This window comes from Mytilus edulis, chromosome 1 (assembly GCF_963676685.1).
Source record: "Mytilus edulis chromosome 1, xbMytEdul2.2, whole genome shotgun sequence".
Lineage (NCBI taxonomy): Eukaryota > Metazoa > Mollusca > Bivalvia > Mytilida > Mytilidae > Mytilus > Mytilus edulis.
In genome coordinates this window covers 126,257,785-126,275,148 of record NC_092344.1, presented here as the reverse complement: position 1 = coordinate 126,275,148, position 17,364 = coordinate 126,257,785, and the positions used below count along the sequence as shown (strand labels likewise).

Genomic DNA, 17,364 nt, shown 5'->3' with positions numbered 1-17,364 from the left:
AGTGTGTAAGAATTTCAAGATTTTTTTTTAAATGTCTGCAAATGAATGACAAATTGTAAGATGAATTTTAAAAGTCTTATATCAGTGATATGAATTTATAAATTTTTCATTGACTTTAAACATTGCCTTTTCCATTCTTTATAAACTTGTCACAACTGTTAGTTCATTCTCAATTACATTTATCAACCAATTAGTCCTTAAAAAGCATGAAAATCCATAGTTTGTCTGTCACTGGTTACAAATAATTAAAAAAATTGATTATCCCTTTTTCCCCCCAAGCAATAACTTTAAAGGCTAACATGTCTTATTTATAGATAGTTAAAATCCATTTACAGTTTAAAGAACCTATCAACATTCAATAGAAGTTTTTTCTAAATAAAAAAATACTTTCTTTTTCATTGACTGTAATCCTCACAAAAAATCTTCAGGCTAAAAACATTTTTTATATTGTAAAATATTAACCAGGTATTCAGAAAAATATTGCACTATCAAGGACTTGAACACATATTTTGTAAGAAAATATTTGCTTTAAAAAAAAGAAGAGGAAATATCAATGTGACTTCTTTATTATTTTTAATTAAAATAATCCATGTATGATCAGACTTATGTACATTTGTTTTAAATGAGGACATAAAATACAATGCAATACTACACAAGAAATGAGTGTGTTGGTTTTTTGCCTGGCCATGCTTCTTTGGCATATTTCTTCTTTCTGGGTTCCTTTGATCCCTCCTCTACTTGGAACACCACCTGTTGATTAGCATCTATTACAGGCAGAGTTGTCGGTTCTTCCTCAATGTCAGGAGCCAGATTGGGTAAATGTATTCCCATTTTACTAGCTATACTTGCTGTAGTGTCACTAGATGGCAAATCACCATATAAATTAGGATTAGAGTACGAGAAACTTTGTAGTCTTTTTGTAATATTGTCTGTCATTGAACCTGAAGATGATAGTAAATTCCCATCTAATTTCTGTCGCTGTAATAAAACAAAAACATTTTAGATACTTGCAGAAATTATAAAAGACTTAATAAGAAAGATAGTGTTTTAAGCTGTTGCTTAGGCTTAAACATAAAAGATAATACTTGTCAAATCCTTCCAAGGAGCAGACAAAAAGTCAATAAAACTTCTTGATCAAGTAATATCTTATTCATCAACTTCACATATTTAATTCATAGATGTAAATCATATTTGTGCAGAAACTTCCAATGCGCTATATATAGATTAATATTGACTGTAAATCCCGATTAAGAATGTTCAAAATGGTTTAGGTTTTAAAAATAATCTGTATTCTTTGGATTTGGTACATTTCTAACTATATTACATTAACTTTGAGTGTCCCCTCCCTAACATTGACATTGTATTACATTATCTTTGGGTTTCCCCTCCCTAACATTAACATTGTATTTTATTAAAGTTTCCCCTCCCTAACATTGACATTATATTACATAAATGTTGAATCTTCCCTCCCTCACATTGACATTGCTTAGCATTACCTGAGTTCCCCCTCCCTAACATTGACATTGCTTAGAATAACCTAAGTTCCACCTCCCTAACATTGACATTACTTAGCATTACCTGAGTTCCCCCTCCCTAACATTGACATTGCTTAGTATTACCTGAGTTCCCCCTCCCAAACATTGACATTGCTTAGAATGACCTAAGTTCCGCCTCCCTAACATTGACATTGATTAGTATTACCTGAGTTCCCCCTCCCTAACATTGACATTACTTAGCATTACCGGAGTTCCCCCTCCCTAACATTAACATTGCTTAGTATTACCTGAGTTCCCCCTCCCTAATATTGACATTACTTAGCATCACCTGAGTTCCCGCTCCCTAAAATTGACATTGCTTAGCATTAACTGAGTTTCCCCTCCCTTACATTGACATTACTTAGCATTACCTGAGTTCCCCCTCCCTAACATTGACATTGCTTAGCATTACCTGAGTTCCCCCTCCCTGACATTGTCATTGCTTAGCATTACCTGAGTCTCCCCTCCCTAACATTGACATTGCTTAGCATTACCTGAGTCTCCCCTCCCAACATTGACATTACTTAGCATTACCTGAGGTCCCCCTCCCTGACATTGACATTACTTAGCATTACCTGAGTCTCCCCTCGCTAACATTGACATTGCTTAGCATTACCTGAGTCTCCCCTCCCTAACATTGACATTACTTAGCATTACCTGAGTCTCCCCTCCCTAACATTGACATTACTTAGCATTTCCTGAGTTCCCCCTCCCAAACATTGACATTACTTAGCGTTACCCGAGTTCCCCCTCCCTAACATTGACATAACTTAGCATTACCTGAGTTCCCCCTCCCTAACATTGACATAACTTAGCATTACCTGAGTCTCCCCTCCCTATCATTGACATTTTTTTTTTTTTTTTAAGACTTGAAATACATTTATTGAAAATCACCTGATTACATTTTCCTTGTGTAACCCAGGGAAGAATACACAAGGGGCCCTGTGTTTACAATGATCCAACGTCCAGGGATAAACGGTGGACTCTTATAAAAAAAAATCTATTTTATATTTTTTCCATACATAAGTTATACATTCATATTAATTACACAGATTGAGTTTGCGTATAAATTATTCACAATATTCTACCAGTAAATAAAATACATCAAAAGTCCCCCAAAACACATTATAATCTACACAATAATTTACCTTTACTTATACAATTGACATTTTATTTTTTGTACTTTTAACACCTGGATTACATTGTAATGTGTCGGTCAGTGATTTTATAGGTCACATGCGTGTATTGTATATTTGGATGTATTATTATGTTCTAAAAAGAAAAGGAAAGTAAGTACAAATTATTACGTCACTTACTAATGCATAAGATTTGTTATAAGTTTTATTTCAGCTGCAAAATTTTCTTTTTTAGATGATAATGATTTGTCCATAGATTCAATTAAACTGCTCAGTTCCCGTTTTGCATATGCTATCAATTGACTGGAAGTAAAACTTTTAGACTGATATTTGATTATATTCCTACATTTCCAAATAATCCATTTAACTGTATTCATAATCGTATTAGTTATGACATTGTACTTTTTGTTGTAATCGTACATTCCTAGTATGATAAGTTCTTCGCTCAATGGAATATATACAGTGTTATTAAGTACATTATATGTTTTAAGCGCATCAAAAATGTGTTCCCAAACAACCATTATAATGTTACAGCTGTGAAAAAGGTGTGTGAGAGTTTCGTTTTCAGTTTTACAAAAATGGCATTTGCCATTATTTGATTTGCCGATTCTAAATAGTTTTTGCTCCGTATAGATAATGTTATGAACAATTTTCCAGCTAATTTGATTTGCTTTCCTAGAGGACATACTTTTATTTAAATTTATCCAGATCTTTTTCCACGGTAATTCCGAATTATACTGAATATTCCATTTTATTTGACAGTTTGGAACTATATCTAAATTTAACGAATATTGGATTAATTTCAAAGATATCTCACTTGGGATTACTACTTTATTCTGTTTATCGTAAAATTCAAATGTATTTTTAATGTAATAACCATTTTTGGGGGGTTCTGGATCAACGTGGACGTTTTTTAGTATGTCCTTGAACAATTTTGGAATAGCTAATTTCAGCCTTGTCCATTCCGAGATCCAGTTTCTCTTATCTTTAAGAGTATTGTATATAAAGTTGTCGCTTTTGATGTTTTTCGTTTCTTCATCCCAAATATCTTTTATTGTATGAATTCCACTTTTTCCGAAGTTAGCGAAAAAAATAGGTTTTTTGTTGTATTGAATTTTTATGTTTCCAAAAAGTTGTTGGTTTAGGATATCGTTTTTATTTATTGGACTTTGTATACTTAAAAATTTTGACCACGTTTTAATTAACTCAAGATAGTATTTTGGAAAATTTTCCATTTGTAATCCTCGTAAGTCCGAACACTTTGCTAAAAAATTATCACAATTATATTTGATATCAAACTTCTGTAGCCACCATTTGGCTATTGTATTCCAGTTATCGGTTTTTGATCTTAAAATCTTTTGCATACTTTTGATTTGTTTGGATTTAATGAACGAGTCTATATTGATCATACCAATCCCCCCTTCCTCTACCGGTAAGCAACACACGTCCCTTTTAATTAAATTTACTTTTCCCTCCCATATAAAATTCCACATGACATTGTTTATTTCTTTTTTATATTTTTCCGGTATACCTCGCATTTCGATTTCGAACCCTATTTTAGATATAATCAATGATTTTAATATTAAGACCCTGCCCTTCAATGTTAGGTCACGAGATTTCCAAACCTCAAGACACGCCTTAATCTTCTTTATTTTTTCTAACCATATAGCTTCTATATCAACACTGTATCCATGCATGACTCCCAATGCTTTAATTGGTTCGCTTGACCACCTAATTTTTTTATATTTTGGTGTTTTATTTTTCCAACGACCCAAATATACCCCTACAGTCTTTTCATAATTTATCTTAGCACCCGATGCTTTCTCGTATATTTCTAAAACCTTGAATGTTTCCTCGATTGATTCCTCTGTTCTATTAAAAAATTGTGTATCGTCTGCAAACATGTTAATCTTAACCTCTTTCTTTTCATTTTCTATGTCAGGGTGGGGTAAATTTATTCCTTGAATTTTCGGATTAGCCCTAATTGTGGCTGCCATCGGCTCTGCTTGTAAAATGTATAGCATCGGCGATATTGGACAGCCCTGACGGATTGATCTAGAAATTGGGACGTATCTTGATTGAAAACCGTTAGTCATTAAACAAGTTTTAGCATTTTTTAGTAACATTTTAACCCATTCCTGAAAATTTTCCCCAAATTGAAATTTTTCTAAACATGCATCTAACCATTCCCATTCTGCATAGTCAAAAGCTTTTGTTTGATCAAGAAAAAGGATTGATCCTTCTTCGTCTTCCATATCTATAAAATCGAAAATATCTTGCAGCATTCTATTAGAATCAAAAATATTTCTGCCCTTAACAAACCCTTTTTGATCTGTTTCTATAATAGATGGTAGAACTATTTTCAAACGTTCAGCCAGAATTTTTGAGCAAATTTTATAGTCTACATTTAATAATGTTATAGGTCGCCAGTTTTTAATATCCTCCCTCTCCCCACTTTTATATAATAAGCCTATCATTGACATTGCTTAGCATTACCTGAGTCTCCCCTCCCTAACATTGACATTACTTAGCATTACCTGAGTCTCCCCTCCCTAACATTGACATTGCTTAGCATTACCTGAGTCTCCCCTCCCTAACATTGACATTACTTAGCATTACCTGAGTCTCCCCTCCCTAACATTGACATTACTTAGCATTACCTGAGTCTCCCCTCCCTAACATTGACATTGCTTAGCATTACCTGAGTTCCCCCTCCCTAACATTGACATTACTTAGCATTAACTGAGTTTCCCCTCCCTAATATTGACATTACTTAGCATTACCTGAGTTCCCCCTCCTTATCATTGACATTGCTTAGCATTACCTGAGTCTCCCCTCCCTAACATTGACATTGCTTAGCATTACCTGAGTTCCCCCTCCCTAACATTGACATTGATTAGTATTACCTGAGTTCCCCCTCTCTAACATTGACATTACTTAGCATTACCTGAGTCTCCCCTCCCTAACATTGACATTACTTAGCATTACCTGAGTTTCCCCTCCCTAACATTGACATTACTTAGCATTACCTGAGTCTCCACTCCCTAACATTGACATTACTTAGCATTACCTGAGTTCCCCCTCCCTAACATTGACATTGCTTAGCATTACCTGAGTTCCCCCTCCCAAACATTGACATTACTTAGCATTACCTGAGTTCCCCCTCCCTAACATTGACATTACTTAGCATTACCCGAGTTCCCCCTCCCTAACATTGACATTACTTAGCATTACCTGAGTCTCCCCTCCCTATCATTGACATTGCTTAGCATTACCTGAGTCTCCCGTCCCTAACATTGACATTACGTAGCATTACCTGAGTCTCCCGTCCCTAACATTGACATTGCTTAGCATTACCTGAGTTGCCCCTCCCTAACATTGACATTACTTAGCATTAACTGAGTTTCCCCTCCCTGATATTGACATTACTTAGCATAACCTGAGTTCCCCCTCCCTAACATTGACATTGATTAGTATTACCTGAGTTCCCCCTCCCTAACTTTGACATTACTTAGTATTACATGAGTTTCTCCTCCCTAACATTGACATTACTTAGCATTACCTGAGTCTCCCCTCCCTAACATTAACATTACTAAGCATTACCTGAGTTCCCCTTCCCTAACATTGACATTGCTTAGCTTTACCTGAGTTGCCCCTCCCTAACATTAACATTACTAAGCATTACCTGAGTTCCCCTTCCCTAACATTAACATTACTAAGCATTACCTGAGTTCTCCTTCCCTAACATTGACATTGCTTAGCTTTACCTGAGTTGCCCCTCCCCAACATTGACATTACTTAGCTTTACCTGTGTTTCTCCTCCCTATCATTGACATTGCTTAGCATTACCTGAGTTCCCCCTCCCTAACATTGACATTGATTAGTATTACCTGAGTTTCCCCTCCCTAACATTGATATTGCTTAGCTTTACCTGAGTTGCCCCTCCCTAACATTGACATTACTTAGCATTAACTGTGTTTCTCCTCCCTAACATTGACATTGCTTAGCATTACCTGAGTTCCCCCTCCCTAACATTGACATTACTTAGCATTACCCGAGTTCCCCCTCCCTAACATTGATATTACTTAGCATTACCCGAGTTCCCCCTCCCTAACATTGATATTACTTAGCTTTACCTGAGTTGCCCCTCCCTAACATTGACATTACTTAGCTTTACCTTTGTTGGTATAACTGTTGTAGAAACAAGATTTCTGAACCTGCCAACTGATGGATCAATGTCCTCTAAAACAGAAAAAAACAAGCGCTTACAGTCATTAGGAGCAAAATTATTTCTTAATATCTGTCAAGTTACTCTTGGACCTACTACTTGGTGTACAATAGAGAATATTTATCAAGTTTGTGTCCAGGTATTGCAGTTTACACTTGTTTTCACCTCATTTCAGCAAACACTGTATATACAGGATATATGTTACATTAAAATAGAAAATATCCTTAGCTTATTATTTCAAAAAAATATATTGATCAATAAACTTGGCTTTACAATTTTACATCACATGATTTTTCAACAAAACATGGTTAATTTTTTCCAATTATTAGATAAAAAAAAAACATGGATATTTGATTTCATTGTTTTGTATCTGTATACAAGGTGTACAAAGCCTATAGAAAACTTGAGATTTGTTGAACATTTAAATTCCTGATTCACCTCTACTGATCAAACACATGAAGATTGGTATTATAATGAATTGTCAGTATTTATCAAACAAACCTAGATATAACATTCAAATCATTATATTAATCAGCAAAAAATAACTCCAAGGAAAATTCATAACAGAAAGTCCATCATCAAATAGAAAAATCAAAAGCTCAAACACATCAAACCTTGATTTATTATTTTTAATTAATAGGTTAAAATCAACTATACACCTAATCGGATATCGGTTAATCGAATATATCGGCTATTGTAATATTATTTCAAAACACCGAACCATTCCCTATGCATTTCAGTCAAAATACATCGGATAATCGAATATCGGTTATTAGAATATATCGGCTAATTGGATAAGAATATTCATGGAAAATGTGTGAAAACCATGTACAATCGAATATATTATGAAATAATTTCATATTTTTTTTGACAGGAAATGAAGCCGGAAGTTACGCCATTACGAAGTTTAAGAAAACTTCAGTACAGAAATGTTTCATTTTATTAATAAAAACGATCTTTCATAGTCAAATAAAACATATTTTTTCTTATTGTCTTGTTTATTTTATGAATTTGATATTATATTCTGCCCAAGATGTGTTTGTTATGTGTTTATCCAAATGTGATCGTTATCATTTACTTCACAAACAATGAGACGACCAGAAATGATAAACTGTGCGCGATGTTCATCAATGTTTATTAAATATGAATGAAATGTACCTCTTTCTCAACAATTTATTAAAATATATATAGAAGTCCCGTGTAAAAACAAGGAATCGTGTGTCAATCGCATGGTGAAATAGAATTATGTAACTTGTACACACGTACGCCATTTTCCTAATTTACATAATATTCAGCCTTTTATTTTGAACCACGACAGATAAGATAGACAGGCAAAATTAATTTTACTCATCTTGATGCAAAATTTTATATTCATAAACATAGTTGTATTACTTAAAATTGGAAATGGGTTTCATAAATAAAAAACTGTAGAAAATTAGATCCGAGTACGATTACAGTTAGAAGTTTATAGTCGGCATGAATTCGTAGCTATTAATAGAATTTACCTGTGGCCTACTTCCGAGAATTCATAGCTATTTTTAGCTTTTACCTGTTTTAACACACAAATGAAACAAATCACGCAAAAACAACAAGTCACATTTATTTAAATGGTACATATTTTATTCAGATAATCAACACATAATTAATAATCAATAGACTGACAGATAAACAAAATACATAATAATCAACTGATCGATCTGTTACTCAATCAAGCGAATTATCCGAACTTGTACCTGAAAAAACAATGAGATTAGTTACAAATTTCCATTAATAAAGCAGCTGTAATAGCTATTGGTATCTTAGGGTTGTGTCTGTCAATTTTGAAAAAAAAACTTGGAGGAATATACGTTCATCGGCTAATTGAATATATCGGACAATCGGATATTTTTAGCTGACATTTTGGGTATCCGATTGGCCGGAGTCTACTGTACCAGTTTTAATATTTCAAATCAACATATAACTCCATGTACTCTACAAACCTGGATTTATTATATCTTCCTCATCATAAAAGAACACATGGGCATTTTTATGTTTCCTCTTTAATGGATTAGGGGCTGGGCCATCCTCTTTCATTGATGCTATTCTTCTGTTGTGGGCTGTGTTAAATTCTGTTAAATTCTACAATATCAAAAATACATATAATTAATGTTCTGTGCTGTTTTACATCAGATAATCATACATAAAAAAGTGTATTTCTGTTGTGTGCTGTTTTACATTGATCATATTATCATACATATAAAAGTGTATTTCTGCTGTGTGCTGTTTTATATTGATCAGATAATTATACATGTAAAAGTGTATTTCTGCTGTGTGTTGTTTTACATCAGATAATCATACATATAAAAGTGTATTTCTGCTGTGTGCTGTTTTACATTGATCAGATAATCATACATGTAAAAGTGTATTTCTGCTGTGTGCTGTTTTACATCAGATAATCATACATATAAAAGTGTATTTCTGCTGTGTGCTGTTTTACATTGATCAGATAATCATACATGTAAAAGTGTATTTCTGTTGTGTGCTGTTTTACATCAGATAATCATACATATAAAAGTGTATTTCTGCTGTGTGCTTTTTTACATTGATCAGATAATCATACACATAAAAGTGTATTTCTGCTGTGTGTTGTTTTACATTGATCAGATAATCAGACATAAAAAGGTGTATTTCTGTTGTGTGCTGTTTTACATTCATCAGATAATCAGACATGTAAAAGTCTATTTCTTTTGTGTGCTGTTTTATATTTATCAGATAATCCTACATGTAAAAGTGTATTTCTGCTGTGTGCTGTTTTATATTGATCAGATAATCATACATGTAAAAGTGTATTTCTGCTGTGTGCTGTTTTACATTGATCAGATAATCATACATGTAAAAGTGTATTTCTGTTGTGTGCTGTTTTATATTTATCAGATAATCATATATGTAAAAGTGTATTTCTGCTGTGTGCTGTTTTACATTGATCAGATAATCATACATGTAAAAGTGTATTTCTGCTGTGTGCTGTTTTAAATTGATCAGATAATCATACATGTAAAAGTGTATTTCTGCTGTGTGCTGTTTTACTTTGATCAGATAATCATACATGTAAAAGTGTATTTCTGCTGTGTGTTGTTTTAAATTGATCAGATAATCATACATGTAAAAGTGTATTTCTGTTGTGTGCTGTTTTACATTGATCAGATAATCAGACATGTAAAAGTGTATTTCTGTTGTGTGTTGTTTTACATTCATCAGATAATCAGACATGTAAAAGTGTATTTCTGTTGTGTGCTGTTTTATATTTATCAGATAATCAGACATATAAAAGTGTATTTCTGTTGTGTGCTGTTTTATATTTATCAGATAATCAGACATATAAAAGTGTATTTCTGCTGTGTGTTGTTTTAAATTGATCAGATAATCATACATGTAAAAGTGTATTTCTGTTGTGTGCTGTTTAACATTGATCAGATAATCATACATGTAAATAAAGGCAACAGTAGTATACCGCTGTTCAAAACTCATAAATCCATGGACAAAAAACAAAATCGGGATAACAAACTAAAACCGAGGGAAACGCATTAAATATAAGAGGAGAACAACGACATAACACTAAAATGTAACACATATAGACAAAATCCCACGAGAATAACAAATATAACATATATATATAACATCAAAACCAAATACATGAATTTGGGATAGACAAGTACCGTGACACGTCTTATCGCAATGTGAATTTACACTCAAAAATAAGAGAAAACAAACGACACAACATTATAATGTAATACACACAGAAACGAACTATAATATAACAATGACCATATTCCTGACTTGGTACAGGGCATTTTTAAAGGAAAAAATGGTGGGTTGAACCTGGTTTTGTGGCATGCCAAACCTCGCACTTTTATGGCCATGTGAAATATAACATCAAAATGACAACACAGGACTACAATATAAATAAATTGGAGAACACAATTGACAAAGAATCACACGAACAACAGCCAACAAAAGGCAACAAGTTCAAAATTTTAATACGCCAGAAGTGTATTTTGTCCACACAAGACCTATGTGTGACGCACAGATACAAAAGTTTGAAAGCCGAAACGATTACAAAGTTGAACAGCATCGAGGACCAAAAGATCAAAAAGGTTGTGCTAAAAACGGCAAGGGTTTTCTGTTAAGTTACGAGAAAATCCCTATAATTTAGAGTAATTTATACTTTTGCAAACAGTAAATTTAATAAAAAAGTGTATTTCTGCTGTGTGCTGTTTTACATTGATCAGATAATCAGACATGTAAAAGTCTATTTCTGATGTGTGCTGTTTTACATTGATCAGATAATCATACATGTAAAATTGTATTTCTGCTGTGTGCTGTTTTACATTGATCAGATAATCATACATGTAAAAGTGTATTTCTGCTGTGTGCTGTTTTACATTTATCAGATAATTATACATGTAAAAGTGTATTTCTGCTGTGTGCTGTTTTACATTGATCAGATTATCATACATGTAAAAGTGTATTTCTGTTGTGTGCTGTTTTACATTTATCAGATAATTATACATGTAAAAGTGTATTTCTGCTGTGTGCTGTTTTACATTTATTAGATAATCATACATGTAAAAGTGTATTTCTGCTGTGTGCTGTTTTACATTGATCAGATAATCATACATGTAAAATTGTATTTCTGCTGTGTGCTGTTTTACATTGATCAGATAATCATACATGTAAAAGTGTATTTCTGTTGTGTGCTGTTTTACATTTATCAGATAATCCTACATATAAAAGTGTATTTCTGCTGTGTGCTGTTTTACATTGATCAGATAATCCTACATGTAAAAGTGTATTTCTGTTGTGTGCTGTTTTACATTTATCAGATAATCATACATGTAAAAGTGTATTTCTGCTGTGTGTTGTTTTATATTGATCAGATAATCCTACATATAAAAGTGTATTTCTGCTGTGTGCTGTTTTACATTGATCAGATAATCCTACATGTAAAAGTGTATTTCTGTTGTGTGCTGTTTTACATTTATCAGATAATCATACATGTAAAAGTGTATTTCTGCTGTGTGTTGTTTTATATTGATCAGATAATCCTACATGTAAAAGTGTATTTCTGCTGTGTGCTGTTTTACATTGATCAGATAATCCTACATGTAAAAGTGTATTTCTGTTGTGTGCTGTTTTACATTGATCAGATAATTATACATGTAAAAGTGTATTTCTGTTGTGTGCTGTTTTACATTGATCAGATAATCAGACATGTAAAAGTGTATTTCTGCTGTGTGCTGTTTTATATTGATCAGATAATTATACACATAAAAGTGTATTTCTGTTGTGTGCTGTTTTAATTTACATCAGATAATTATACATGTAAAAGTGTATTTCTGTTGTGTGCTGTTTTACATTGATCAGATAATCAGACATGTAAAAGTGTATTTCTGCTGTGTGCTGTTTTATATTGATCAGATAATTATACACATAAAAGTGTATTTCTGTTGTGTGCTGTTTTTATTTACATCAGATAATCAGACATATAAAAGTGTATTTCTGTTGTGTGCTGTTTTATATTTATCAGATAATCAGACATATAAAAGTGTATTTCTGCTGTGTGTTGTTTTAAATTGATCAGATAATCATACATGTAAAAGTGTATTTCTGTTGTGTGCTGTTTTACATTGATCAGATAATCATACATGTAAATAAAGGCAACAGTAGTATACCGCTGTTCAAAACTCATAAATCCATGGACAAAAAACAAAATCGGGATAACAAACTAAAACCGAGGGAAACGCATTAAATATAAGAGGAGAACAACGACATAACACTAAAATGTAACACATATAGACAAAATCCCACGAGAATAACAAATATAACATATATATATAACATCAAAACCAAATACATGAATTTGGGATAGACAAGTACCGTGACACGTCTTATCGCAATGTGAATTTACACTCAAAAATAAGAGAAAACAAACGACACAACATTATAATGTAATACACACAGAAACGAACTATAATATAACAATGACCATATTCCTGACTTGGTACAGGGCATTTTTAAAGGAAAAAATGGTGGGTTGAACCTGGTTTTGTGGCATGCCAAACCTCGCACTTTTATGGCCATGTGAAATATAACATCAAAATGACAACACAGGACTACAATATAAATAAATTGGAGAACACAATTGACAAAGAATCACACGAACAACAGCCAACAAAAGGCAACAAGTTCAAAATTTTAATACGCCAGAAGTGTATTTTGTCCACACAAGACCTATGTGTGACGCACAGATACAAAAGTTTGAAAGCCGAAACGATTACAAAGTTGAACAGCATCGAGGACCAAAAGATCAAAAAGGTTGTGCTAAAAACGGCAAGGGTTTTCTGTTAAGTTACGAGAAAATCCCTATAATTTAGAGTAATTTATACTTTTGCAAACAGTGAATTTAATAAAAAAGTGTATTTCTGCTGTGTGCTGTTTTACATTGATCAGATAATCAGACATGTAAAAGTCTATTTCTGATGTGTGCTGTTTTACATCAGATAATCATACATGTAAAATTGTATTTCTGTTGTGTGCTGTTTTACATTGATCAGATAATCATACATGTAAAAGTGTATTTCTGATGTGTGCTGTTTTACATTGATCAGATAATCAGACATGTAAAAGTGTATTTCTGTTGTGTGCTGTTTTACATTGATCAGATAATCAGACATGTAAAAGTCTATTTCTGATGTGTGCTGTTTTACATTGATCAGATAATCATACATGTAAAAGTGTATTTCTGCTGTGTGCTGTTTTACATTGATCAGATTATCATACATGTAAAAGTGTATTTCTGTTGTGTGCTGTTTTACATTTATCAGATAATTATACATGTAAAAGTGTATTTCTGCTGTGTGCTGTTTTACATATATTAGATAATCATACATGTAAAAGTGTATTTCTGTTGTGTGCTGTTTTACATTTATCAGATAATCATACATGTAAAAGTGTATTTCTGCTGTGTGTTGTTTTATATTGATCAGATAATCCTACATGTAAAAGTGTATTTCTGTTGTGTGCTGTTTTACATTTATCAGATAATCATACATGTAAAAGTGTATTTCTGTTGTGTGCTGTTTTACATTGATCAGATAATTATACATGTAAAAGTGTATTTCTGTTGTGTGCTGTTTTACATTGATCAGATAATCAGACATGTAAAAGTGTATTTCTGCGGTGTGCTGTTTTATATTGATCAGATAATTATACACATAAAAGTGTATTTCTGTTGTGTGCTGTTTTAATTTACATCAGATAATTATACATGTAAAAGTGTATTTCTGTTGTGTGCTGTTTTACATTGATCAGATAATCAGACATGTAAAAGTGTATTTCTGCTGTGTGCTGTTTTATATTGATCAGATAATTATACACATAAAAGTGTATTTCTGTTGTGTGCTGTTTTTATTTACATCAGATAATCATACATATAAAAGTGTATTTCTGCTGTGTGCTGTTTTACATTGATCAGATAATCATACATGTAAAAGTGTATTTCTGTTGTGTGCTGTTTTACATCAAATAATCATACATATAAAAGTGTATTTCTGCTGTGTGCTGTTTTACATTGATCAGATAATCAGACATGTAAAAGTCTATTTCTGTTGTGTGCTGTTTTACATTGATCAGATAATCAGACATATAAAAGTGTATTTCTGCTGTGTGCTGTTTTACATTGATCAGATAATCATACATGTAAAAGTGTATGTCTGTTCTGTGCTGTTTTACATTGATCAGATAATCATGCATATAAAAGTGTATTTCTGCTGTGTGCTGTTTTATATTGATCAGATAATTATACACATAAAAGTGTATTTCTGCTGTGTGTTGTTTTACATTTATCAGATAATCATACATGTAAAAGTGTATTTCTGTTGTGTGCTGTTTTACATTTATCAGATAATCAGACATATAAAAGTGTATTTCTGCTGTGTGCTGTTTTACATTGATCAGATAATCCTACATGTAAAAGTGTATGTCTGTTCTGTGCTGTTTTACATTGATCAGATAATCATGCATATAAAAGTGTATTTCTGCTGTGTGCTGTTTTATATTGATCAGATAATTATACACATAAAAGTGTATTTCTGCTGTGTGTTGTTTTACATTTATTAGATAATCATACATGTAAAAGTGTATTTCTGTTATGTGCTGTTTTACATCAGATAATCATACATGTAAAAGTGTATTTCTGGTGTGTGCTGTTTTACATTGATCAGATAATCATACATTGTACATATAAAAGTGTATTTCTGTTGTGTGCTGTTTTTCATTAGGGAGCTACCATTGGATTTTTATGGGGGGGGGGCTAGGATGAAAAATTTTGTCCTGCATTTTTTTTAGCTGTAATCTCTGTCCTGCATTTTTTTTAGCTGTAATCTCTGTCCTGCCTTTTTATTTTTCACTCTGTTCGGTCCTGCCTTTTTTTTAGTTTATCCTGACTTTTTTTTACCAAAATTGTCGTCCTGACTTTTTTTTTGCAAGTGTTTCATCCTGCCTTTTTTTTTACTCAAAACTCCTGTCCTGCCTATTTTTTTCAAATTTCATCCTAGCCCTTCTCCCCCCCCCTAAAAATCAAATGGTAGCTCCCTTACAAAATCATACATATAAAAGTGTTTTTCTATTGTGTTTCATGGCAATACTACACAAATGTTGTGAGAGTGCAAACAAAGATTTTTTTATAAAAATTAACATTTCTTAATGACACAAAACTCAAAAGATAATTGATCAGTGATATTCAGCACTGGGTACAAACATTAAGAAGATATGAAGTATTAACTTTACTCAATTAAATCTGTTATAATTTGTTAAAATAATCACTAAAGAGTACAAATACAATACTGATATTAATTGTTCTTTGATAATTATCTTACATCTAGTTCTGTTTCAGTTTCTGGTAATCCTAATAAACTGCCTTCTAAATCCTCCCCTCTTTTATCTTTATCATCATTCATTTGTCCAGATATTGGCTGTGGTCTTTCTCGTATAATATAGAGTCTAGTGGATGCACCAAAATGAATTTCACTGTCTATAGGAACTTGTTGTGGCTTCTTTGATTCTAACCGTATTCTGCCAATGAAGGTGCCATGTGCTGTAAACATCATAATAAATTAGTGAAAAAAGAGGCTCCAAGGATCTATATTCACTAAAGCCTCGGTCACACCTTACCGGATAGCACGAACTGACGCCTAACGGATGAAAATAAAAGTTGTCCGTTGACAAAATTGTTATCCGTTGGGAGTCCGTTGATGTACTGACCGAATAAAACAGACGTGTAACAAATGCATAACGGACACAAACCGGATATGCAACGTACAAGAAAAGGAAACGTACCGGACAAAACGGATGTCAAACGTACATCCAACGGACAAGTACCGCATAAAACGGACACCTAACGGAAGCGTACCATATAAAACAGATGAACAAGATATATGGAAAAATTAAAGGTTTCAATAATAGTACATGTAAATCTGTGTAATTGGTTTTGGTTTGTTCTTCAAAATGCCATCAAAGGGCAGTGTCTGGCCTGAATAAGAGCTGCTTGATTGTGAAGACGTGCCCTTACTCTATAAGATTGATTATCAATAATAAGAATTCATGAACCTTGAAAAATCTGACATACCAATAATTGGCATTTCTGACGCAAAATTTTCAATTAGCATTTATCCGTTTCAAATCCGTTCATCATCTGTTTTATCCGTTATACGTCTGATAGAAGTCCGTTTCTCATTCGTTCAACATCCGTTTTATCCGTTTAAACGTCCGTTAGAAGTCAGTTGGTGAATTTTTCGTACGCTTAACGGACATGCAACAGATATGGACGGACGTCTAAAGGTTAAGAACGGATGTCTAACGGACATGAACGGATTGAAAAAAGTTTACTGTTAGGCGTCCGTAAGAGCTATCTGGTAAGGTGTGACCGAGGCTTAAGTAAAACACAATAATGTTTTCAGTGAAAAAAGAGGCTCCAAGGATCTATATTCACTATGTAAAACATCATAATGAATTCAGTGAAAAAAGAGGCTCCAAGGATCTATATATTCACTACGTAAAACATCATAATGAATTCAGTGAAAAAAGAGGCTCCAGGGATCTATATTCACTATGTAAAACATCATAATGAATTCAGTGAAAAAAGAGGCTCCAAGGATCTATATTCACTATGTAAAACATCATAATGAATTTAGTGAAAAAGAGGATCCAAGGATCTATCTTCACTATGTAAAACATCATAATGAATTCAGTGAAAAAAGAGGCTCCAAGGATCTATATTCACTATGTAAAACACCATAATAAATTCAGTGAAAAAAGAGGCTCTAAGGATCCATATTAACTATGTAAAACACAATAATGAATTCAGTGGAATCAGTAACTAGAGGCTGTCAAGAGCCTGTGTCGCTCACCTGTTAATGTGTTTACTGAT

The 17,364-nt window shown here is 32.8% G+C and overlaps 1 protein-coding gene across 1 annotated transcript in view; it reads right to left on the bottom strand.

Annotated features, from left to right (window-relative positions):
* Window positions 1-548: 548 nt before the first annotated feature.
* The window catches only part of LOC139506258 (nuclear inhibitor of protein phosphatase 1-like), a 33,643-nt gene continuing 16,827 nt past the window's right edge, over window positions 549-17,364 (bottom strand). Inside the window, exons 4-7 of the mRNA XM_071295421.1 lie at window positions 15,815-16,032; window positions 8,879-9,017; window positions 6,849-6,913; window positions 549-978 (exon numbers count right to left, since the gene is read on the bottom strand). Coding sequence (XP_071151522.1) covers window positions 649-978; window positions 6,849-6,913; window positions 8,879-9,017; window positions 15,815-16,032 — 752 coding nt within the window. The 3' untranslated portion in view covers window positions 549-648. The remainder of the gene's footprint in view (window positions 979-6,848; window positions 6,914-8,878; window positions 9,018-15,814; window positions 16,033-17,364) is intronic.